This window comes from Pundamilia nyererei, unplaced genomic scaffold, assembly GCF_000239375.1.
Source record: "Pundamilia nyererei isolate P.nyererei 1_Seehausen unplaced genomic scaffold, PunNye1.0 scaffold00089, whole genome shotgun sequence".
NCBI classification, from domain to species: Eukaryota; Metazoa; Chordata; class Actinopteri; order Cichliformes; family Cichlidae; genus Pundamilia; species Pundamilia nyererei.
In genome coordinates this window covers 419,187-445,347 of record NW_005187490.1, presented here as the reverse complement: position 1 = coordinate 445,347, position 26,161 = coordinate 419,187, and the positions used below count along the sequence as shown (strand labels likewise).

At 41.3% G+C, this 26,161-nt stretch overlaps 1 protein-coding gene across 12 annotated transcripts in view; it reads left to right on the top strand.

The window, feature by feature from the left end:
• Positions 1 to 26,161, top strand: part of ppfibp2b (PPFIA binding protein 2b) — a 95,105-nt gene that overhangs the window by 60,456 nt on the left and 8,488 nt on the right. For 6 of the 12 annotated variants that reach the window (XM_013912414.1, XM_013912410.1, XM_013912409.1 and 3 more), the window contains 21 exons: positions 2,030 to 2,179; positions 8,851 to 9,078; positions 9,984 to 10,076; positions 15,233 to 15,344; positions 15,519 to 15,551; positions 16,640 to 16,701; positions 16,796 to 16,871; positions 16,971 to 17,053; positions 17,152 to 17,219; positions 17,300 to 17,365; positions 17,447 to 17,507; positions 17,729 to 17,776; positions 20,215 to 20,371; positions 20,832 to 20,864; positions 21,989 to 22,021; positions 23,106 to 23,241; positions 23,338 to 23,457; positions 23,548 to 23,698; positions 25,614 to 25,725; positions 25,811 to 25,899; positions 26,038 to 26,160. In XM_013912414.1, coding sequence (XP_013767868.1) covers positions 2,030 to 2,179; positions 8,851 to 9,078; positions 9,984 to 10,076; positions 15,233 to 15,344; positions 15,519 to 15,551; positions 16,640 to 16,701; positions 16,796 to 16,871; positions 16,971 to 17,053; positions 17,152 to 17,219; positions 17,300 to 17,365; positions 17,447 to 17,507; positions 17,729 to 17,776; positions 20,215 to 20,371; positions 20,832 to 20,864; positions 21,989 to 22,021; positions 23,106 to 23,241; positions 23,338 to 23,457; positions 23,548 to 23,698; positions 25,614 to 25,725; positions 25,811 to 25,899; positions 26,038 to 26,160 — 2,034 coding nt within the window. Of the gene's footprint in view, positions 1 to 1,005; positions 1,026 to 2,029; positions 2,180 to 8,850; positions 9,079 to 9,983; positions 10,077 to 15,232; positions 15,345 to 15,518; positions 15,552 to 16,639; positions 16,702 to 16,795; positions 16,872 to 16,970; positions 17,054 to 17,151; positions 17,220 to 17,299; positions 17,366 to 17,446; positions 17,508 to 17,728; positions 17,777 to 20,214; positions 20,372 to 20,831; positions 20,865 to 21,988; positions 22,022 to 23,105; positions 23,242 to 23,337; positions 23,458 to 23,547; positions 23,699 to 25,613; positions 25,726 to 25,810; positions 25,900 to 26,037; position 26,161 lie in introns of those variants that run through there. The other 6 variants (XM_013912419.1, XM_013912415.1, XM_013912412.1 and 3 more) reach the window with 6 other exon arrangements.

Sequence of the window (26,161 nt, the reverse complement as noted above, 5' to 3'; positions counted from 1 at the left end):
TGTGTGTGTGTGTGTGTGTGTGTGTGTGTGTGTGTGTGTGTGTGTGTGTGTGTGTGTGTGTGTGTGTGTGTGTGTGGCTGCTGAGCTGGAGTGATTATGGGGTTTAGTTGTTCATTTGTGTGGCTGTGGTGTTGACACAGTTTGTTTACTATGTGATGTTTCCGTTTAGAAAGAAATTCCTTGTCTGACATTTAATGGACAGTAATCTACTTTATTTGACCGCTCACAAGTCATTGAATTTCTGTCTTAAATATATGTTATTTAAAATAGGCTCATGTGAGAAGTGTGTGGCTATAATTCTAAAAAAATCCCAGCATCTTTTTTATTGAATTTGATTCATTTGGCATTTTGAAAATGTGCACGCACAAATGAAAAAATAGAGAAGCAAAAAATGATTCTGATTGTTGTTCTGCTCCAAAACCATCTCAAAAAAGTTTTGCATTAATAATACGTTTATATAGCTCAACTATAAGGCTACAAGATGCTTCACAAGACAAGATAGTCACGGTAAAACAAACAGTAATAAAACGTTTGAGAAACATTTAAAGGTTACAGAAAACTGGGAGGGAGAGCACAAGACAGTTAAAAGCAGAACAAAGAAAATGAAGAATTGCAAACAAGTACAGTAAAAGCACACAAAAATAATCAAAGGCTCATGAAACATAAGTGACAACATAAAAGTAGCTCGATTTGGAGGCATTGAGAAAGTCTGCCTATCCGATGTCTCTACGAGAGATTTAAAACAAGAGTTTGATATATTAAAAACTATTAAACAGCAGAAAATGTATGTTTACAGCCTCAGTTTGCACTTCATCACAGCTCTCTGCTTTCTCAGTAAAAGACTTTCAGTACCTACTGCTGACTGTGACTAAAGAAAATATGACTACCTCTTACAGCAAAAACATTTCTGTCAAAGCGGCAACTTCTACGGGAAAATCACTTCCCATAACAAAGCGGTTACGTTACACTGACTCACTCACTTGGCTTTTGTTGCTTTTCTGACTGAAGGACTGGACTAGAAAGAGGTGAACTTTTGCGAGCCTTCATTCTGTTAGTTCATTTTCAGATTTGTTTGTGCTCTTTCTAAAGCTCCCACTCCTCTTTGCCTTCACAGCGCTCTGAGCTAACGCTAACTGCTCGGTTAAATACCCAACTGTGCGTTTTGACTCGCACATGTGTGACTACAGGGCGTAGCTGGTCTAATCGAGTGCTCTGCTTTAACTGGACAAGCTGAGTCCTGCATATATCAACGACATTTGTCCTGTTTAGCAAAGTTAAAAGTAACAGGGATATGGCAGCTTTAGCCACCGCCATTCGACACCATTGCCCCAGAACCAAACCTCCTGGAATCATATAAAGTTGTAATTTTTTTTCCACAGTTATTGTTATATTATCATGAGTGGGGGTCACACTTGAGTTGGCAGTCCTAGTTTTTACACGTGTCCCAATTTTGTTTTTCCTTATTAAGCTTTTTAAATTGGTGCACAAAAAGCTGGTAAGTTCATATTTGGTCTGTTTGGGGGTGTTTTTTCTTCCCATTTCTTTCTAAATGTTTCATACTAAACAAGTATGGAGCAAGAAGATGGACGTTAAAGGCTTAATCAGCAATCCAGGTCAACTGTAGTTTGAGTTTAGAAAGAAGGAAGTGCAATTTAAAGGAGTTTAGATGAGGAATTGAAAGCAACAGAGTTTTGAATGAGTCAGAAAAACGTTCCTTCATGTCCAGTGGAGTGCTTTTTTTCGTTCTCTCTCTTTTTTAGATGCTCTTTCTTTTACTCTCTCTCATACCAAAGAAGGCATATATTAATAGAGTCTCTAGCACGCTTGTGTGTGTGTATATATTTAGCTTTGTGGGGTCTGGGCCCCAACCGCTCTGCTCTGTTAGTGTGGGAACAACAATACGCTGAGTGGAGTAGCCTGCTTAGTCTCACAACACCGATCTCCAAAATCTGCGTTGCTCTAGCTTGAGTAAGTTGCGTGTTTGCTTCCCATGCATCTGACTTAGATGGTGCACATGTGATTCTCCCAGGAGCTGATGAGCAGGACCTCGCTAGAAACTCAGAAGCTGGATCTGATGGATGAGGTGTCCTTTCTCAAACTGAAGCTGGTCAGCATGGAGGAGACGCAAACCAACTCACACCCTCAGGATTCGACAGACACAAAGCAGAACAAAGCTGAGGTACGCAAAGTCAACAAACATGCTTTCAAACACATTCAAGTCTTTGATCTAGAAATGGAAAACTTGTATGATGTCTGTGTTTAATGGGCTATAAGCCAAGATCCCTGCCACACTTGCCTGAGTGGAAGTTTTCCCTTCTGTGTACATATTGATGTATTGTAGAGTTAAATAACAGGAGGATGAACATTTTACTTTGCACAGTTAATCCTGTTTATGGTTGGGAAATAAACCATCTAATTTTAGGGCACAGCTTAAGAGTATTATTTTAACTTACTTGTTGGTATTAAACAGTTATTGGTACTTTGATTATACACATTGATTTTCAGGTACTTCATTAGGTGGAAAGGCCAGATACCGACTGTCTCATACTTTTCATCTTGCCCAACTCTAAAACTCCGTAATGCAACATCAGAATATGTGATATTAGCGTCTTGAATAATCACAACTGTCATTAACTGTTCAGCTGTGTTTGCCTGGGTGATCCTTCACTACATTTCTGCTAGTTTGGGCTATTTATCAGCTGCAAAGAGCAACCAGTGGAACAAAAACATCATCGCTGGTATGATCAGGTCTGCAGCCACCGCTTTGTTTGAATGAAATCACCTTCAAAATGCACATCAATAGACAACACAATTGTTTTTACCACTGTTTTTCAAATAAAGCTTAATAATCTTTATTCCGTATGTTCCATGAGGGGTTATTTAGGGACACGCATCCTGTGGTACTGCTCTTGGGAAGTTCAGACATGCTGTCTAAGGATGTATGTAAGCTGTTTGTCTGGTTTTATTGTGTTTTTTGTCTCCAAGCCAGGAGGGAACATGCACATTCACCAGGGGCTACTGCTGTCACAGTAGAAAGGCACAGATTGGGGGGAGGGGGGATTATTATGTTATTGTATAATATGTATTTGCAATATTGTGGCTTACAGATATAACAGTAACTACATGTCTGCTTTTTAACTCTTTCTGCAACTTTGGTTTCTGCGTCTGTGCTTGTTCTCACAAGTTATACTCTCTCATCCAAGCTTTTTATAAAGAAGGAAAACAAATGTTAATGTGTGGATTAAACTATGAGGCGCTGATTCCTCCCATCGCCTGTCTGTGAGACCTCACCTGTCGGCTGGTGGCAGACGATCCCGCTAAAGAGGAGTGTGATTGGTGGAATGTGTGTTTGATGCTAACCGGGTCTATTCACAGGGCTCTTATCAGCCTCAGAGTTGTAAGTACATTATTGTATAGGCAACGGCTATTTCACACAAGGCACAGTCTGTACATGAAACCTTGTACACTTGTCTGTTGGAAATTTATGCAAATTAGTACAGATTTCATAATTTTCTTATTCAAAGATTTACTTACAGACCTCTTGCTATCTTTCTAAAAAAATCCTTTCAGTTGCTGAAGTTTCATGGTAACGGTTAAACTTTTTACGCTTGTATAGCGGTTTGTCTTTAAGCCATGTGTAACAAAAAGGAAAAACCGTTACAGCTTTCTCTAGAAACTCTCATGTTGACTCTCGTTTCCACAGCAGCAGCCTGCTGTTACTTTTGTTGTTTTTCAGGTTTGGTTTACCCACTAAACCAGTGAAAAAGTCACACGAGCAGGATTTTCCCACAGTTTTTGTCCCACATTTAAATGGAAATCGTAGAGGCCAAATGAAGAATCTGTCTTGCGATCCTGAAATATCTGTCACCCAGATAATAACCAGGCAGATGGTGAAAACATGCCCACCCTCTGGCCAACTTGACTGGCAAAGGTAATGATGAAATGTGTCTGGATGGGGTACAAACTTCACTGGTGAGGCTCTGAAACAAGCCAGAACACATCAAACAGTAGTTTAAGCACCACCCTGCTCACATCCTGCAAAGAGTCAGCGGAACAGTTTTTGTTTTTGATCGGAGACTTTAGAAATAATTAACTGAAACTGTGAAAAAACACCTGAAACTCACGAGCCTCACTAATACCTGGTGCACCTAAAGCCCTTCCACCTTTTGAAGTCAAGAAATCAATAATTCTAGTATGGCCGTCATGACTTTTACAGAAAAGTGAACACCCTCCATTTAAGTATTGTGAGCTCATTGTCATGTTCAAGAAACCATTTTAATACGATCTGTGTCATGGCACATTATCCCGCTGGAAGCAGCCATTAGAATATGAGTACACTGTGGTTATGTAGGGATGGACTTGGTCACCAACAGTACTCAGGTAGGCGATGGCATTTAAGTGAGTGTGTCATAGTGCGTCATTAAAATATCCCCCAACACTTTTACACCACCAACAACCTGAAGCCAGGCTGGAGCTTTAATGCCGTTCACACCACATTCTGATCCAACCAGGAATGTTGCGGCAGAAAACTCATCAGACCAGGCAGCATTTTTCCAATCCTCTCCAATTTCGGTGAGCCCATTTAAACTGTACCCTCGGTTTTCTTTTTCTAGCTGACAGGTGTGAAACCTGGTGTAGTCCTCTGCTGCTGTAGTTCCTCTGCTTCAAGCTTTGACATGTTGAGAGGCGATCTTAAACCTTGGTTGTGAGGAATAATAATAATAATAATAATAATAATAACAGTAATTCAAGTTACTGTTGCCTTCTCATAATCTCAAAGCCGCTGCTCATGTCTGACCTCTTGCATCAACAAGGTTTTTTTCTCACAGATAACTGTCACTCACTGGGTATCTTCAGTTTTTTGGACCAGCGGTCCCCAACCCCCGGGCCTCGGACCGGTACCGGTCCGTGAGTCGTTTGGTACCGGGCCGCGAGAGTTGAGGCTCAGGTGTGAAATGTATGGTTTTCAGGGTTTTCAGCGTTATTTTTTTTATTTTTTTGTTATCGTTTTTATCGTTAACTCTGTTTTCCTGGGTCTTTTCACGTGTTATGAATAAATCTTCTTTTCTTAAAACTTCTTTTATTTTGTTCTATTTATCCGCGACACCTTAAAGGCCGGTCCGTAAAAATATTGTCGGGCATAAACCGGTCCGTGGAGCAAAAAAAGGTTGGGGACCGCTGTTTTGGACCATTCTCTGTAAACCGTAGAGATGGTTATGCAGAAAAATCCCAGTAGATCAGCACCCGCTGAAATACACCAACAACCATGTAGGTCCTCAGTTTTAACTTCAGCAGGTCATCTTGACTATGCATGCATGCCTAAATCCATTGAGTTGGTGCCATTTGATTTACTGATTAGCTATTTTGATTAGCAAGCACTTGAACAGGTGTACCCAATGAAGTGGCCAGTGATTGTAGGTGAAAACGACTGCTCAGCTCAGCAACAGGTTTGGGCCTCGGTGAAGGTGAGAGTTACATTAGGATGCTGTTTCCCTCACTGACAGAACGCACAATAACGATGCACACATACACGCATTCCAACCAAGTCCGGCTGAGCAGCCTTTGCTTGTCTTCACTAGTTTCTTTGTGTGGACTTTGTTCATTGTGACACCCAGCTGCTTCCCACTGGCACAAACGGATACTAAGGCTGCTCATGTGGTTTCGCTGTGTGTGCGTGTGTGTGTCTGTGTGTAAAGCTATCACAAGCCATCCAGGGCCGTGCTCTGATAGAATAAACACGATACAGCATTTTTGACACGCAGGGGCCCATACTCTGCAACCGCACATGGATGGAGTGTGATAAGCATCAGCGGAAGGAGACAGAGGGGAGGAGATAGTGAAGGGAACAGACGAAAAGAGAGAGGACAGAGAAAAAAGAAGGAACAGACGGCTGATGTACAAAAAGTGACAGGATGTAGTTTGAAATATTGTTTTCTGACCTGTAAGGTGCACATTAACTGAACGTGCATGATAGCCACACTGCAAATCCTGCAGGACGTGACTGCCAGCGATGTCGGATTCTATGAGAAAAAAAAGTGTGAGCTGACTTTGCTTCTTGTGCAAAGCTCACATTCACTCAATAACAAGAAGAACATTTGTCTTAGCAGAAAACTTTTTTATTCAGTCAGGAAGCCACATTCTGTCAATAAATCCTGGGAGCTGTCCAGTATTTCAGATACCATTTCAGGTACAGTGAACCTGAGTTTAGTGTACCTGACATGATCCTTATTTCATAAGAAAACTGCCTGCAAACCCTTGGTTTGAGTAGAAAGTGCCAACATCTTGGCACTTTCTACTCACGTCATGCTAGCTGCACCACTTTGTCTCACACTACTGTTAAATTGATGTTTAAAATGTTGGTTTAAAATAGTGATTTGCAAAAGTTGCACTGTTTGCTTAGCACGGGTGGTCAGTTCATTTTAATATCCAGCACAAAAAATGCAATACCTGTTTTCAGCATTAAATACTGGTGCAATTAGCAGTAACCTGCATATTGCAGGTGTTAGTAAATCCGTTTGTGTGCTCCTAGAAATATATTTGCAGCATGTTCCCATCTTTTACATGCAATCTTGTCACTTTCTAGCATGTGGCTACTGTTAACCCAAGGCATCATGCCTGTACCTAACACAGTAGTTTTGGTGCTGAAATGTATCCAAAAAATCCATTTAGGTTACATGCATGAGTTCATGTAGCCAATGAGCTGGAACAATCCGGAACAGCATTTCGGCACCTTCAGTTAATGAGTCATTAAATCTAACAGGCAGATTAAACAAAATAGTGCAGGATATTATCAAGCAGTCCTTTTTTAATAGGTTATATTGCAAAAAATGTAAAAAAGCAGCACAAACTTCAACAGGAATTGGGCGGCACTTATTCACTTTATCTAGTCTGTTTTTCAGGCTGCTTCAGGATCATGAGGCCTATTCTCTCAGCTTGAGGCTCCACCACATAAATCTAACATCAGTCCTGTCAATGAGCTGTTTTTATAAGTTGGTGCTGTCTTGGTTTAGTATTGATTCAGCATTGAGATGCACATACGTACTCACCAACATGTCCGGTGTGCAGCTGAGGTGTTTTGCTTTGTTTACGTTATGATGGGGCTGACACCGGTCTGCATTTTTGTCAGTAAAGTCAGGATGTGTGTGTCTGTGCGTGTGTCTGTGTGTGTGGTTAGTAACAGCTGCGAGGCTCCGGTAGGCTGTCAGGAGGAATGGCAAGCATCCACTCTGAGCATTCCTCGGGGCCAAACACTTTCACCTCAGGAAACCACACCAACACCACACACAGGCTCGCTGCCGTCTCACGAACACCTTTAAGTACTAAAGCAACCACTTTTCAGGAACAAGATTCCCCTGAGCTGTGACATTTTCTTAGACCAACAGTTTGCTCAACATTTAATGTGTGTAAACAAAAAGAACAGTTAGAGACTTTGCTCTGTGCACCTTCATGTCTCTTCTTTATTGTACGCTCTGTTTTTTTCCTGTCTTTACATCCTGTCTTGTTTTGTTTTATTGGTCTAAATTCTGGGTTACGGCTCTGTTTCCCATGCGACTAGACTTGGCTGGAGCTCAGGCATGTTATAATAACCCTGGTGCGCCAGATGGGGTTATTACTTAAACAAAATTATGCTTTAGATGCCTGAAATGTGGATTTTATGTGGTTTAAAACAGCCCTGCCTGCTGAGCTGCTTTTCATGTAAAATGTAAAATAGGCCACGAATCACAATGACAGAGACTGAAATCTTGGCAGCTTGTTCCTATTGCCATTTTTTATATTTACAATATGGTATCATACTTATATTGTGCAACATCAGAAGTTGCCATGGAAACTATTCTAATGTCAGCAGAAGACAGATGCTAGCCCTGATCTGTCCTCAGTGGATACGCTCGACATTAGCTTAACAGCCAGTACAATGCAAAATCACTAAGTGCATCAGCATGACAGACTTGTTGGTTGAGGACTTTTGGAACGCCTAAAGTGTCGTGTTGTGTTTGACCTTTCGATCTTTAATTCCTGTACAAAAGCTGGTTCGACTGGGAAAACCCTCTGAGACAAATTAGTGATTTGTGACCACTGTCTTGATTTAATTGGACACAATGATTCATCCACTCAGTTGGAGCACAGTTCACCCAAACAATACAACCCATTCTTAACCACCCCACTCTAATTCTGGCTGACAGGAGGTGTTTGTCTGATCACCGCTGCTCTCCAAACTCCACTAGACTTCCTGCTTTTTCCTCTGACCCCAGACTAACCTTAAGAATAAAGTGGTCGCTCCTTTCCTGTCAGTGGTCACATTGAGCCAGCAGGGAGGTGGCGCAGAAACACTCACGCTGTAGCTGAGCACAGATCTGTTTTTCACACTATTTCAACAATGTAAGACGGTGAGGCATGATGCCTTGCCTGCATCTGTCTCCCACAATCTCACCGTTACAGCACTAATGCAAGAGGAGGGCATTGCATAATGCAAAAGTTTTTAAAGGAGTAAAAGTTACTCTTGTGTTTTCAGTTGTTTGTCAATGTGCTGAGGTGTAATGCTCCTTCTTTTCTAGGATTCTAACATTTTCTCCAGTTGAATTTAAGCATTTCTTTCTTCCGCTTCAAGTGTTTGTGTAAATCTTTGTGCTTTGTGTGTTTCACAAGATTTTTATGTGTTTTCTACTACAAATGGCCAACAGTGATCCAGATGTGGCATCAACCATTTTCCCTGTACTGACTGATTAACAAATAAGTTCATGTTTTATTCTCCTCTCCTCCTCTCAACTGACTTTCATTTATTCCTCTTTTCTTCTCCTCATCTCACCATTTCACCTCTTCTGCCACCCTTCATTTGTCTTCCAACCCTCCCAGTGTGTGGTAAATCTCATCAGTGAGCTCCAGGAGCAGATGTGCAGGTTTCAGGAGGAGATCAGCACTCGCATTCAGGAGAAACGGGCCCTGGAGGAGAAGGAGGCCCAGCAGGGGGAGCCAAGAGACGGCCAAGCCCAGGGCTACAGCCCTCAAGTTGGGTTGGTCGGCTTGGACCTGAGCCTGTCTGGCTCTGATGCTCGGCAGCACAATGGAGGAAAGACTGTTCACGTAGGGAGACTTGATGGATGAACTCATCTTACCCTCCTTCCCCATCATTTCTTCTCTTCTCTTCTTCCCTTTTAACCAGTCCACACACCACCCGGTATTTGGAATATTCCACAGAATCAAGCTAACAACCTCTCTTGTAGTGTCTGTATGTGTACTGCAGGATGTTGGGGTCACACTCTGCTCTGGTTCTTGCAGTGATTGAGGCTTTCGATTGGGTTTTCTAAATGCTTCCATACATTTGAGGAGTTATTTACCTAAAAAGTCTTCCAGCAGTATGACGTAGAGTGAACTCCTCAAGTATTTGAAACATTTGGAATGTATTTCAGCACCGATCAGGATGTTGTCTCTATAAATCCTTTCAAGCTTGCCTTTAGGACCAGAATTGTGTTTTGTATTAGATTCGATGTGGTTTCCTTGCATGACAGTGATTCCTCCACTAACAAAGTTTACATCTGTCAGCTTCCTAATACACTGACCAGGTGGATGGGTCATGTTACGGTCCCTATAACCCTGCTGTCCAAAGTTTCCCCCAGATGGTGGCAGTGCGCAGCTGGCAGATGTGCGACCCGGAAGGCTTTCAGTAGTGTTCTGGGTTTCCTGGTTGTTAACTGCACGTTGTGGTGTCTGTTTCAGGAGGATCTTGTTTCCTTTATTAACCACTGTCTGGCCCCGGGGACCTTTATAACTGCACTGAATGTGAACCTGGTGTTTGAATACCCTCCCATTTATATGCTGGCATGCGTGCCCACTCATGTAGATGAACCTGGTGCCGATTGTGACATGTAGATGAAATGTATAACTTTTTTTGAGAATTGCTTGAAACATCAGAAAAGTTTCGTAATTGTGCACATGTATGTAAAGTGGTCCGGCTAACTGAAGAATGCTATGGTTTGGCTTTTCTGCAGGATTTGCAACAAGAAGTTAAGCAGCTGAAGAGCAAAGTGGATGAGTTGGAGGGAGAGAAGAGCCAATATGAGAGGAAATTAAGAGCCACCAAGGTACTCGCTAAAGCACACAGAGCAGTGTAAAATGCATTTTACATATACTTAAAATCTGTTTGTAGAAGCTGGGATGCTGTGTAACATATACAAAAAGCATATCAAATGTTGAAACTGAGAAATCTTATTATATTTTTGAATATGAAGACTTAAAAATGTGTTTCACTACTGCTGGAAAACATGTAAATTGTGGTTTGGCATTGTCTTCTGTGCGAAAGAAGTTCTTTCAATGTTACTCCAAAATCTGTAAACATCATTTAGTATTAGTGGTGTCTTCACAGATGTCCATTTCACTTGTCGTAGGGCCCCAAAATTGCAGCGTTTCATTGGTTTTTAGCCTTGGTACTTGGTCTAGAGGTGTCTCCAGAATCTCTGGATCTTTAAATCTTATGATGCAATGCCCCGATACTTTGAACTTCTCTAATCTTTTGTTATTTTATGAAGCTTTTACCCTTAAATTGTTGAACTCTTTGCCCACATAGTTTTTCACGGAGCAGTTAGTCCCTTCCGAGTTTTTCTTCTGAACAGCTCGGCCTCTTTAAGATGTTTTTTTTTAATATCCAACAACATCACTAAGTGAGCTCATTAGTCTCTGAGATTTTCCATCTGGTATTTTCTTGGCGTTTCTTAAATTTAAGTTAAATTGCATTATTGATGTGAAATTGTAAGGAGCGCATATATAGTTTTGAGATTTGTTGTGTTTTTCCACTATTTTTAATAAAATGCAGCTCTTGCTTTTTTTTCGAGAGTTATTTTGTGTAGAATACAATAGAACAAATAAAAAATGAATAAAAAAATGGGACTTAATGAGCTCTGAAGTTTTCATTAGGGTGGGTTTCCTTTCCCCTTTTCTTCCAGACTTACATTAAACGAACCCAAACATTGCTCTAAACTAATCTGACTAACTTCATATCATAGATGTGAGTGTGGTGTATACTTCTCATCAAACTCGCCGGAAGAAGACTTTTCAAAATGTGGAAACTGGCCTGTGAAGTCACTGCAGCAAACCTGTGTAAAGGACGGACTTCCTAATCTGATAATTGCACATATGAAAAAGGAAATAGAGCAGATGTAGACAAGAATGGATGCTGGATACTGTAACAGAAGATAAAATTAACAGCTGGTGTTACTGTGATGTTATACGTAAACGTTCGATAATTTGATCAGACTGTCACCAGGTGAATTTCTTTAACCTTCATTCATCAGGATGAAATAATCAGAGCTTCACTCATCTGTGTTTCTCAGCAGCAGAGACGTGCAGCTTCATTTCCTTTGTTATGACAGAGTCTCTCTCTAACATATTGTTGGATATTGTCTGAAGGAGGTCAAACTGCCATTGGTTTCTCTGTGCTTACAGTGCTTCCTTCCTCCTCTCTCCCTCCTTCACTATCCGCCTCCTCTCCTCTTCTCTACTAACCCCTCTCTGCGGCTTGCTCTCTTCACTTTTTTCCGCTCCTCCTTTCTCTTCACATCCCTAAATCTCTCCCCGTCATTACTCTCTTCCTGTCTTCTCTCCCTCTCTAGCTCTCTATCTCTTACTCTCTCCATGTGTGTTACCAGTCGCTCATGACCCAGCTGTCCAGCCTCAAGCTGACTGTCGAGCACACACAGCTGGAGAAGCAGCATTGGGAGGAGCGCTGGCGCAGCGCACAGGTGCCTCCTCTTCCTCCTCTCCTGCTCTTGCCACTTGTCATCTCCCCGTGTTGATTTCTTTCCTATGATTAGTGTTATGTTTGGCCTCTTCTTTTCTACTTTTCTCGTCTTGCTCCTCCCCTTCTCGTGTTTTTTCCTCATTTCTTTTCTTTCCTTAGTTTCCTTAGTTGCATTTGTTTTTGTTGGTCTTGCGATAGCTGTGAAGCTCTGTCCTGTCCCTTTGAGCAGGAAGGGACTGGACAGAGAAACCTACACAATAAATAAATAAATCAAAACCTACACTGGTTTTGATAAGGACAAGGTTTGTATTTTTTAAAAGCAGAAACCAGTAGATTCCATCCTTTTACTTGTGGCTTTTTCTTTCCCGTCGTTGTGATTTTTAGTGTGCATTTGCATGGATTTTGTGAATTTATTTGATTCTATCAGTTCTGTGTGTTTGTGCGACCCTACTGTGTTCATATTGTGCACTAAGGATATAACACGGTAATGATGCCTTCCACATATTCTCACTTCAGCAGATTTCCTGGCTGGTGCCTTTCATTTTATTTTATATGCTCTGTAATATTTGGAGCCTTCGAGACAAACACAGATCTGATGGTAGTAACAAAACCCTGCACATCTCTGAGTTATTCTTTGGCTTCCCCTGCTTCTTACCCTATTGTAGGTTTTTGCTTCTGGGTTTTATTGCAGAGCAGCTGCAGGCATTGTTAAGTTTGCACTTATAGCATGCCACCATACAGTCTGTGCACACACATACTGTCTGACACACACCTGTTGTCTTCAGCTGTTGCCTCCACTGTATTTGTTAGCATAATGTGTGATTACTTTTTTTTACTATTCTTTTCATCTTAACTCAGATTAGGTTGTCATAACATGTCAAGGCCTCAGAGCAGACACAAGCAAATAGCTTAATTAACAGGGTCCACTTTATGATTTTTTGGAGATAAATGTTTTCCTGTTTAATTCTTATTTTGGCACTTTAGTCATTTAATCTGATATCTGAGAATAGGAAAGTTGTAATGGATAAAGAAAACGTGGATTGCATGTGACTGAAGGCAGACTGAAGTACAGCAGTTTTTATTATATTAGAGGGTCAATACTGAAAAATAAGACAGAGGCTTAACGCTTGCATATGTATAAAATATCAGTATTATTGTTTCTTTTAAAAAATGATACTGCAGAAGATGTTTCTTCCTTTGATGCTAACATTCCCTTTTGCTGTTGTATTTGAATTTTCCCTACACGGAAGCATCGGTACCCTAATTTGTCCGTTTGTGTTGGCTTCAGTTAAAGTGATGAGAGGTCTGACTGAGCTCTTAGCTCTTAGTCACTAGGCTGTAGACTGTATATAAAAGATGGACGTGATTGATAATCTTGAAATGGTTATTCTTGAAAGTTGTCACTGCTGGGCGGAGAACAAAAGTTCACCTGGACAAATGCACATAAAACAAACGCACATATGTGCGGTGTTCTGTGTTGTGTGGGGCTTTAAATATGTCCTCTGCCCCAAATCTACAAAAACGATGTAGTTTTTACACCATCTGTATATAAAAGATGGACATTATGAAAGTGATGCCACCTATTGTTTCCTGGACCTCAAATTTTGTTTGTTTGACCATTGCCATGTTGTTTTTGGAGCCAAAAAGAACTATATTAGCATGAGAAGGTGGCATGCTATGCTATCAGATAATGCTAGCAAGCTAAAGTTACGTAAACTGTATGAATGCAGTGCACAGAAACACACATATTTGCTTAGTGATAGATCAAATAAATATCAGAATGTCATTCAACAAAACTGAACCAATTATTCAGAGGAAACAATCTGTCAAAACCTTTTTGTACTATGCTATAAATTTGTTAAGAAGTCTTCCCACAGCCAAGTGCAGTTTATGGCACATCGTCCTGGCCTCATTTTCAGCTGTTTGGGCACAATGCAGTAGGGATGGGTATTGATAAGATTTTCACGATTCCGATTCCGTTTTCGATTCTGTTTAACGATTCGATTGATTCTCTTATCGATTCTTTTTTAAAAAGGAGAACACTAAGGTCGAATAGCTTAGAACTTTGTTTTATATCTTCTCTTTGAACAAGATAGAAATTTAGGAGTAACATGGCCTTACAAACCCAACAGTGAGATCTTACGAGATCCACAGCCTCTTTTCTGTGGGGTCACAGAGTCCCCAGGAAAAAAAATTGTAAATATAAAATAATAAAATAAATATTCTTCTGTAGCAATAACAAAGTATAACATAAATTATTCTGTAGCAATTACACAAGAATATCCAGTAATGTCCCTGCCTACAATTAAACACATTCACTTACCGAAAATCGGGGCATCTGCTGTGGCAAATGGGTTCAAGCCTTTTACCACAAACTTAGTCACTGCTCGGTGACATTCGTCTATCCTGGCCTGAAAGGAGACGCTACCGGTAGACTGCAGCGAGAACTGGCAGCATCTGAGCCAGACTGTCTGTCTGTCTCATCATGGTCACCTAAATGCACAGTAATGGCAGGTTTTGTAATAAGGCAGATCGCGCTAACGTAATATGCACTGTTAGTTGATTATTTACCTGCCGCATTAACGGGAGAGGACGTGCAAACGTTACCGCTGCTGCTGGGTTGAGATTCACGAGTCGAGCGGGATTAAAAACACGACATTCATTTAAGGTCATCGGGTGTTTTGTGAGCAAATGCTTTTGCATATTCGTAGTGTTTCCTCCCTTAAATGAAATATCTACTTTTCAAGTATTGCAAGTTGCCCTGTTGTCATCTGTTCTCGTAAAGTATAACCAAACTTTTGAGCGTTTGAGTCGCTTAGGCGCTGTGTTTCCTGCCAGGTAAATGATGCTCCGCAACATGGTGACGTCATTCGGGGCGACTGGAATCGATAATGGAATCGTTTGCAAAAATGGCAAACAATTCCAAGGAATTGAAACAGTGGGAACCGGTTCTCAACAAGAACCGGTTTTTGATACCCATCCCTACAATGCAGTAATGTCAGTCATGTTACAGTTAACAGCTGAGGGTGGAGACTGTAGTACGTGTCAGAAATTGTGTTTTTTTGCCAGAAATACTTCCATTGGATAGATGCTTGAGTGGTGATGTAGATCGTGTGGAGAAAGCTGTGGTAGAGTTTGTTTTAACAAAGTATTGTAAAAAAGTGAAATAGTGGGGTTGATTTAAAGCAGAAAACCAAAATAACTTGGCTACATGTGGCTTTCAGTGCTTGTTTTATATTTCCATTGTGTAGTTTTTATTTGAAAGAAGGTGCTCAGTGCCAAATAATAATAATAATAATGATGATAATATAGAATAATCTCAGAATTCACAACTCATTTTATGTGTTACTCTGATGGCTCATCAGTTGGCTGGTTGGTTTTTAGAAATGATTCCTTTTTAAGAAAAACGATTTGCTTAGTTGCTTCACACTTACAGCTCACAGACATCCACTGACCTGGAAGATCGACCCAGTTCACAGACATCTACTCTGACTTCCTCCACAGGCAGAAATCTCAGAGCTGCAGCAGCTCCTGGCCTCCAAAGATGCTGAGATCGTGTGCCTACAGACCCAGCTGCTGGCCAGAGGCGGCAGCGCCAATGACAACGCAGAGAGAGGTACACTCAGCTGACAGTCTGACCAATCAAATCTGTCAGTGCAGATATGTGTGAGAGGCAGCGATGTGCACGTCTGTCAACTCTGATTACTGTAACATCTAATCAACAGTTCCTCTCTTCTCTGTTCTCCACTTGGCTTGTGTTTTTTCCACTCTTTGCTGCCCTCTGCTGTAGAGGAGGTGTATATCAAGCATCTGATTAACAAATGTAAGGCATTTATGTTGCTAATGGGGCTAATTTCTAAGCAACCTCCTAGACAGCTGGATTTTTCTGCTTTGGTCATTTATGACTCAAATGTGAAACTTAAAACCAAACAGGGAAACACTTTAAATGTCGAGGCTAAGTAGTCTCTTCATCGGGAATGTGGATGTTTGGTTTGAGATTGGACCACAGCTAAGCTTCAGTGTGTGTGTCTGTGATGTGAGCCTGTACATCCTTTCAAATCAAAAAGACTCAGAAGAGTGTCAGGCTATGCAGCGTCCACTGTCCTGTGCAAACTTCTTATACAACATCGAATCATCGTTATTTAACAGGAGTTCACCCAAAGTGCCTTCCGGTTTGGGAAGAACACATAGAATATAAAGTACAGTATAAAAGTACCACACAAACACGCTGATAAATGCACACAGTGAGGCATGTAAAAAAATAGATTCAAATCTGAGTAAATAGAACATAACAAGCACATTGAGAGGACTATAATACAAACATGTCATCTAAAGAAAATCTCAGAAGAGAGTGGGACAAGTAGTAGATAAAACTATGCAACTAGTTTATTGATTCCTGCAGGAGGAGTCACCAGAGAGCGTTGCAGTATCCTGACATTTTGTGCTTTGTTTTTCCTCCTGGCATTGTCATATTGCAGTTCATTAGAATTGCTTTCTTGTTGCCTTATAAATGCTGCTCTAAAGCCACCGATGACATGCATATCATTTCAAAGCTGAGTCGTTTGAATAAACAAAAAAAATCCCATTTAGATAAGTTTCTGCATTTGAAAGGATGTTAAATGAAATCTGGTGCCGGCTTGTGTTTGTGTGGCTGATACTGATGCAAGCCTCATTAGTTCTTCTCTCGGTAATGGTGCTGTTGACAATGCTCAGTTTCCACGTGTGTCCCAGGTGATGCTGCATGGGCAGTTGTGCTGTCAGCATGTATTTGTTTTGCTTGATTAGTCCTATTTGCACGGCTCTCGTGTCTGTCACCAGCACCGCTTCGTGCACCCATCAGCTGCCCTGATCTAACTAGCTAGCGTGAGGGTACAATAGGATCCTTTTTAACTTCTTGGTCTTCTTTGTTAGACCAGGAATACCAGAGGTTAAAGGTGGGGATGGAGTCTTTGTTGGCTTCAAATGACGAGAAGGTAATGAAATCATTTTTGCCACTGCTACAATATATATCATTTACAACAAGATTAAATAAAAAGAGAATGACCATTTTTGCCTTGGTGATAACAGGATCGGCGTATAGAGGAGCTTACCATTCTGCTCAGCCAATACAGAAAGATGAGGGAGGTCATGGCACTCACGCAGGGTGAGCTTCCTTTTTCTGTATTGTGAGCTTCTGCTTGGAAACCTGTCTTTTCTCTCTAACGTCACTATGCCGCCAATTGTTTTGGTTTCTATCTACCAGGAAGCAGTGAAGAGGAGCTGAGCGGCAGTTTAAAGCTCAAAGCCATCACTCACAAAGCACACTCTGACATCCTCAGATCAGAGGTAGGATTCACAAGAAATTTTAAATAAAAGTCAAAGAATTATTGGGTTAATAATCTCACTTCCACAAATGCTTTGAAAAAATGTTTTTTCCTTCATAGCTGTCATCAAGAGGATCGTCACCGCTTATGTTGTCCTCATCGCCGTATCAGAGGGATTTGGATTTCAGGTATGAATGTGCAGCGCACGTACTGTACGCGATGAATGAACGCCAGACTCTGAGTTAACTCTGTGCGGTGTCTGTTGCAGTTTCCAGAACTCTGTGGAGACATCGCTGGTGTCCGCTGCTGACCCAAGTTTGTTTAATGGGTCTTGGTAAGCCCTGCTACAGTACAAGCACATTCAAAGTGTACGTCTGCTTAACCAGATGTCAGTGATACAATATTTTTTCTGCAGGCATCGACGCCGGTTGATGTCCAGCAGTCTTGAAGAGTTGCAGAGTGGATCTTTACAAAAGGTCTGTTAGTGTTTGCCTCCACAATTCGCTTGTTTAATATAAACATACTAATCTCTATCTAATCCAGCCTATCACATCTGCTTACTAAGAAGTACTTTAAATCAGTCCTTTCTAGCTAATCTTTAACGTTCTGTTAATCTGACTGTGTGGTTGCTAACCTTCTAATTCTGGGTTTGTGTGTGTGTGTTCTCTGGTCTCTCCCGTCTCTCTGTTGGCTGTAGGCTGTAGAGATCCAGCCACTTGAAAGTGAATCAGATGTAGGGGCCGAGGTACTGATCTGCAACATGATGTCACACATTTAGCTACACAAATCCCATGTATTCATTATACATCTTTAGATTGCAGGATTAGTATATATTTTTTGTAAAGAAGATGAAATAAATCAAAATATAAACAAGACTTGGGCTGTGGCCAAATAGTCAAAAAAAATGACTCCTAATCAGTTTTTCCATGACCTGTATGGAAAACACCGTGAAGTCAGGGGAAGATGTAATTTCATAAGGAAAAGAGAATCCGACTGCTCATTAAAATGTTGGCGTGGCACAAAAAGAGCTTCAAACACATATTGGATACTTTGCCTTGTCTGTTTTTACCTTGTTGTTTTATGCAGGCTGTATAAAAATGAACAACCCGGTGAATCTTACTGCAGGTAACCCTTTAATGTAGTCGCCACCACCTGCTCATATCACATTGGCTATCTTACTTGGCGAAACTACAGGTTCATACGTTCTGTGGTCTCTCGTCTCTACTACATCACTAATCTTCTCCTGTGTAGACTCCCCGCAGGAAATCTCACCCTGCTGTCCACTCGTATTTTCTCTTCCGACTAAAGAGATGATCCTTTGTAGTCGTTGCTTTGATTAAAGCAAGAATTTTAACAGAGTGGTTCATAGTCCAGCTTTGGGCTAAAACATATCCACATATTTGCATGTTATGTAATAAGAAAGCAGGATTTATTTATGTGATAATCTGCACCAAACGTCAGTTACTTTGATCGTTTATTGTTGTGAATGGTCTGACGTGCGATGCTTTGAATTGTCAAGATGATCACCTTTCCTTTCAGAAAGGGTGGATTAGGGTTTCCTCTGTTAAATGAGGCAACAAATGAAGCACTGAAGCACCTTCTCTTCAGTATTAAGAGAATTCAGACAGCTGTTATTACAGCGGCCACATGGATATATTACGACCACTTTCCTTCTCTCCTTCCTTAACTAATCTTCATGACCAACTTCCCCCCCCCCCGCCTAATGATAAGAAACTGTATCTAAAGATACTATATATGGCTATAAAATGTGATTGTGACTGTTTTTGTCCAGGTAATGGGCAACTTTCCTCTAAGAGTTCCTAAATTTTCTGTTATTTTGTAGTTATTATAAGTAAACAAATAGTCTAAAACGTCTAGAATGATGCGCTCCTTCTTCTATCCTATTCAGTGATTTCTAACAGGTTCGCATTATTTTGTTTATGCCAGCAAGTCATCTATCCTCATTATACATGTTTCACAAATAACAGGAAACACTTTAATACTAAGTTTTAACTTTAAAAAAAGTAACTTTAATAAATAAAGGTTAAGTAGAGATTGGACGCCAGCTCTCTAGCAGGAGGGTGAAATGATCTTTTAATAAGCAGTAAAGAACGTTGTACTGTGGAACCAATCAGGTGCAGGGGAAGGAGGCAGCAGCTGGACAGGCAAGTGGAGGAGCCAATCAAGGGCAAGGGGACATACTAATTAGTATCAAGCCATATGAATTAAGACTTGAACATACTAATTATCATACATTGAAAGTACACAGAGTGTTCGTCATACAGAAAGAGGCAGAGTACTGAGAGATGTAACAGAAAAGCAAAAAGTAATGGAGTAGTTTCTGTGTGAGTAGTTATATGGCTGCATAAAAAGATCCACACAAGGCAAAGCATCTCTTAGATAGACCCGATGCACTTACATCAACAAGTAATGACTGATGACCTAGTGATATGTTCGAGGGATATAATAGACAAAAACAAGCTCACAGCGTTGTCGTCTTTTCTGTGAGGCCACTTATAAACTGCTAGAATGTGTAGTAATGTTGTGCTTTATAGCAAACAGTGATGTAACTGTCCTGGTGCCCTCTGACCTCTTGTTCTCAGCATGACAAGTTCACAGTGCATTATAGTCAATATATAATCGTATAATCATACTGCGTCTACACAAACAAACACACACACAAACGCGCACACACACACACACACAAAAGGGCCAAGACCCACCTGAAGTGGCTGTCGCTAGTACTTGACATCACAGCTGCCTCCCAGCTGTTTCTTTCTGCTGGCCTTTCTCCAGTTATTCTCTCAGACCCCGATGACTTTAATGTGCGGTTATATTCCAGCATCATCAGACATTCACTGTCTAAAGGACAGACGGTTATGCAACAGAGGAAAAACACAAATCACCTCACGGCCCCGCTGTGATCTTATGAAAGCCATCGGGTAAAGCCACTAACTTTCAGTGTAGTTAAAGAAGAATGTAAAAAAAGAGAATCGGAGCCACATAGCAACACTACAGAGATTAAGGTGTCCACTTTGTTAGAGTCAGAGGTGTCTGAAAATCATTTTAGATTCAAAGCTGCAGTGAATTTATTGAATTGTATACATTTTAAGATTATATCTGGAATGTGATGCCAGACTTGGCTGAAAGAGTAACACACTGTTTGCTTTTTATATTGTACAGAATCCCCACATGGAGCTGAACAAGTACCAAACTCTGCCGGGGAAACTGAGTAAAAAGAACGAGCCGCGGGCCGAGCTGAACGGCGACGGAGACGGAGAGTATTTATCTCCCGTCCAGCTCTCGCCTGTCCACAGCCACAGCCAGGACTACAGTCTGAGTGAGTGTTGTATCTGTTAAGCACCATGTTTTAATCTGTGAAATCTCAAATGCAGGTCTCTTGCTCTTTGTAATTTAAACCTAAAAAATCTGCATGACCTTGCACTCAAGGGAAAAATTTAAATGTTTGTATATTTTGGGGAATGCATTTATTCGGCTGAGCTAATCAAGCAGCCTTCTGGCTGTAGCTTCATAGTGACCGTACACATCTTATTTAGCTTTACAAGAAAGCCAACATGCATATTTCCCCTCTTGTGTAACTTTTCCTTGGAATATAAAGCAAGTGATTTTAGTGAACAGATCATTTGGCACTGCAAAGCAAAACAAAACAAAAATATTTTTTGTCTTTGTCAACTAACTCTTCGCCCACTGCTTCCTTTCTGTGCCTTTTCTTTCTCCTCCTCCTCATGCCTGCTCTGCTGTCGGATTGCTCTTGTCTCCTGTTTGTGCTCTGACTGCAGTTCGCTGCAGGAGTGCCAGTGCTCCGGTTTTAGGTACTGTATGCCCTCACAGAAATGCAAATGTCAACACTGAAAATACACTTTCAGAAGAACTGAAGCGCAGTGTTTCTGTGACTGTGAAGTCACTGAGAGAAAGCCTCTTTGAGCAAACAAAAGCATCACCTATCTTGTGAGCAAAACAAGATTTTCTGAGAGGTGAGCGGAGTCAGGGTGAGCAGCCGTTTTCGCTGAGGATGAAGCAGCTTTAAAGCCCAGGATTATTAGGACTCCCTCATGACTCAGAGAGCTGTCGAAGATAATGCCCGCCTCTCTCGCATCAGCATTTGCTGAATTAAACATACGCTTTAAAGCTAATAGGCATAAAAGCACACGGCCACCCGTATATCTGCGTACACAGAGCCAGAGCTTAAGAAGGCAGGAGGGTAATCAGAGGACTGCGAGAGGGTGAGGAGTGCAAGCTTAAGTATGTATGAAGTTCAACTAGCTAAAACACCCCAAAGTAAACAAAGAAGGATGCAATCTGACATCCGCTCCCACTCGCTCTCGTGGCCTCACTGGGGTTGCACTCGCTCACAGTCCACAGCTGATGGTCCCTGTTGAAGGAGCAAGTGTTCAAAATCAAAAGGTAGCTGCTTCAAATAGGTTTCACAATCTGAAGACTGTTGTGGGGAGAACATTCACTTTGATCCTTCACAACAAGGCTGCACTAACCAGTCTGTGGTACTGTGTTGGCTGTGTCCATCCTTTCTATACAGTCTATGAGAGCACTATTTAAAATACATTACTGTTCTTATTCAGGGACTTTTAAGAAACTCTGTATATTTTGCACTTCTCTTAGAAAATCGTTTTCTGGTTCTAGAGTATTTGGGCAGATATTCTTGATCCTACCGCTGAGTGGCAGATAGGATGGATAGATGTAGCATGGACTAGCATGCATATTCAGAGGTCAGCGCATATTAACTGAGACAGATATTTAGAGTAATGGGCTTGAAGCAGTAATTTAGAGTACTTCTAAAGACTTAACCGTCAACAGCTCTGCTTTGCAATCAAACATGTATTCAGCATTTATTTCGGCGATAAAGACGCTTTGACTAATAATGCCTTCTGCTTTTTTTCTGCTTGCATCCTTCTCACTTAACTAACCTCTTCTGCATCAGGATCTCCTGGAAAACATGACCTCTATGATGTTGGTGGGTATATCATTTCACCCCTAAGTGTAGGGGTCTTACAAACCTATTGAGGAGAATTTGCCAGCTTGTCTGTTTCTGGGGCTAAATAGGTTATCTGCATCATTTTATGTAGCACTGTCAAATATTGGACAGTTTAACAGCCACATTTGAATTCTGACACAGTAAGCACTCCAACATAGGAGAAAGACACACAAACTGTAGTTTTGAGTCTTTTTCTAACGATTATGTCTTTGTGTCACTTAGTAGCTGTTTTCCTTTGGTGTCTTTTTTCCAGCTGCTCTGTGCATCTTCCTGTTTCTTTGTGTTTTTTTATGTTTTTTGCAGACATCTCAGATTTGTTTCTAGCCTTGTTTAAAGCCTTTCTTGCAGCAATTTAGCATCTCTGCGGTCACTTTGGGATGCAAATCTTTATGGTTATTTGTCTTCTCTAAGGTAGTCCTGTCTCTCTCTCAGACACAAATTCGTGTCTCTTTTGTAGTGAAATTCTGTTTTTGTGTATAGAGCCTTCTTTTTGCAATTGTTCTCTTGTGTCTTTGTGGTCACTTGGTTACTTTTGTGTTGTCTTTGGATGTGTAGTGTTTGTGCTGTGTTTTGGGATTTCTTTAAAGTAATCCTAAATCTCAGTTGTCCTTTGACTATTTGTAGTAGGTTTTAGTAAAGAATATTTGCTTAAACACAAAGTCTATGACCTATTGGTCCCATTAGTAATCCTGTCATAGTACCAGCAGAAGTAGAAGTAGCCAGGAAAGTAATTCCAGCACAGTGACTATAGGTATGAGTAGGAGCTTTAATATTGTGATCAGAAATAGAGGACCTTACTGGGAATTTCAAACTGTTTGTCTGGTGCACATAAAAGGTGTAGTGCTGTACAAAGAGTGGTTTATTATTGCATGTATGAAAAATCTCAATGTGAGACGGTCAATTTTCCAAACAGAACAATCTCCCGTATGTGTGATTTAATTTGTAGCAGCAGATGTTCATGTTGTTCTGGTCCATAGCAGGAAACACAGATACTCTGGATCCCAGAGCTCCCCTCAGGTTCCTGCAGTGATTCCCCTCCTCATTGTTTTTTTTCCTGTGGCAGAGCATTCAGAGAAGCTGGAGGAGTGCTTTCCATCAGACCAGTCCCCGCTGTCCTCTGGAGTGGACTCTGGACAGCAGTCTCCTGTCTCACCAGAGAACAGGAAGGGTCACAGAGGAATTAGGAAACTCTGGGGGAAGTATGTTTTAAGGATATACAGAGCACACACTTAACAGCATGTTTGGTGTCCTAACCTTTTTATATTTATACTCATGTTCTCATTTCTGTCTGCAAGGATCCGTCGCAGTCAGTCGGGTAGTCCTGTCCAAGTTCATGACCCAGAGCTAGGAGACTTCAAGAGGGGAGGATTCAGAGCTACAGCTGGACCTCGATTGGCCCGTCCAGGGAAAACACGGTATATTAATTAATAAAATATCTATATTAATAAAGTGAATAGGAGTGATTAGGTGCACGGTTCACTTTTTGGTGTTTTGTTCCTATGCAGAGATCTGAAGACGCCATTTTCTAAGTGGAACACAGAGCAGGTGTGTGACTGGATTGAAGACATTGGACTAGGTCAGTACAGCATCCTCGCTCGCCAGTGGGTCACTAGCGGTCAGACTCTGCTATCAGCCACGCCACAAGACCTAGAGAAGGTATACACACTCAAACGCACAAATCACTGCTTTATAGAGTGTGGTTCCTAAAGTGATGCTTCTAAGACAACCGGCACACACAATCACACTGTGTTGGTTTTCCATACAGCCTGTCACATATTTTCCATTTCTACCTGTCTGATCATTGTTGCCGTCTGTCTGTTTGTTTGGTCTTTAGTAACGCCTGCCTCTGCCTTTCAACCAGCTCTTTAGTTTCGCCTTCAACACTGTCACATCATACACCTCATCTCCACCTCCAACCTTTCTCTGCGTCTCCTCCAGATCATTTTGATCAGTTCTGTTTCTTTCTTCAGGTTAATCTATATTGATACTGTGATCCATGGAAACTGTCAAACCTTGGATCGCCGTATCAGGAGTTTCTGTTTTTCTTTTTAAATACCTCACCTTATATATCCTTCTGCTAGGAGTACACAACTGTTTGTTTATTTATCTACTGTGTTTAACATGGTTTTTGACCATTTTGTTATTTTTCTTTAAGTTGTTCTTCATTAAATTCTTCATCTTTTTAATAGAAAGTGGGTCTTTGAATATACTTTTCAGGTTTGTCCTTTATGGTATGTGGCTTGCAGTATTTCTTTAAATTTAGGTGCAACCAGAACTTGAATGGCTTTTATTACTAAAAGGTTAGTTTAATCATTTCAATTCAATGAAATTACCATCAGATAGTCAGATTGAAAGATAGGGTGAGACGTTCAGCCATCCGGGAGGGGCTCAGAGTAGAGCTGCTGCTCCTCCACATCCAAAGGAGCCAGTTGAGGTGGTTCAGGCATCTGACAAGTATGCCTCCTGGGCACCCCCTGGGTGTACTGGGAATACCTTGATGTTCCCCCAGGCAAGCTAGAGGAGATGGCTGGGGAGAGGAAGGTCTGGGCTTCTCTGCTTAGGCTCCTGCCCCCGCGATCCGGCCACGGATAAGCGGAAGAAGATGGATGGATGGATGGATGGTCAGATTGTCAGTCATTTCATCAATGATTGAATTCATATTTTGCAGGTTTACTAATTTATGGGTGCTCCACATTATCTGCTAATTTAACCACTTTTGCAGTAGAAGAAGCTACTTCAAGCTGTTGCTTTATTCACAAAGGGTTGCTGCAGCACGGGCAGCACGGTGGCACGTCATTGGCACTGTTGCCTCACAGCAAGAAGGTCCTGAGTTCAATTCCACCATCTTTCTGTGTGGAGTTTGCATGTTCTCCCCATGCGTGGTTTCCTCCCACAGTCCAAAACACAGGAGTAAATGTGAGAGCAAATGGTGTCCCTGTGTGCTAGCCCTGAGACAGACTGGCAACCAGGGTATATCTCGCCCTATGACAGCTGGGATAGGCTCCAGCACTATGCTTCACTATGCAGACGATGCACTGATGCTACAGTAATGTTACAACCTTTGATGATCGTACACGCTAAAAATGGATGTCATTAGACTTTACGAAGAGATAGCAGAGGTTCTGTTGTTCAGACCTTCTCCCCACTCTTGATGGCATGGGAGTTGTAGCATTTTGCCATACTACTTGGCGACTACTGCAATAGTTGAGTGTAAGCAAGTCTTTGATTTCACATCTGCAGCTGCTCCAGAACATCGCTGCCTAGCCACATAAAATCATGAAGGACCTTTACGACAGGACCCTTGCTGTCGCTTTTAAACTGTGGTTTACCTGTTCACATCAGAACCTAATCAACACTGGAAATGTTTTAAAATCCATTCAAAACACTGGCTTTTAATCTAAGCCTCAACATTTGCTTTTATTTATTTGTAAGATTTTATTAATTTTGATATTCGAAAGAGTGTTTTTCTTTTTTGGTAGTACAGCACTTTGACCAATGTTGCTTTTAAATCTGGTTGACTTGACTAAACTGTAACAGGAGGAAAAAGCCAATCGTTTCTCTTTGTCCACAGGAGATGGCCATGAAGAATCCACTCCACAGGAAGAAGCTTCAGTTGTCCATCAAAGCGATCAGTAGCAAACAGCCTGAAAAATCTGCAGAGCTCGATTACCTCTGGGTTACCCGTATGTAAAGGATTCTTTCTCTCACATATGCACAGACACACATATGGGAAAATCTCCGAGAAAACAGTTATGTTCTTTGTTCCAGGTTGGCTTGATGATATTGGCCTTCCTCAGTACAAAGACCAGTTTAATGAAGGAAGAGTGGATGGGCAGATGCTGCAGTATCTCACTGTGGTGAGTTTGTAACTAATCAATTCATGTGAAGTTAAATCAGCGTTACCATATGGGGGGAATGAGCTTTCAGTTGCCCAAAAATAAAAGGGATGTATGACATGTTTCCCTTCTTGTATCTGTCTCTGCTCTCCATGTTAGAACGACTTATTATTCCTTAAAGTGACCAGCCAGCTGCACCACCTCAGCATCAAGTGTGCCATTCATGTTCTCCATGTCAACAAATTCAATCCCAACTGCCTCAAACGCAGGCCCGGCAATGAGG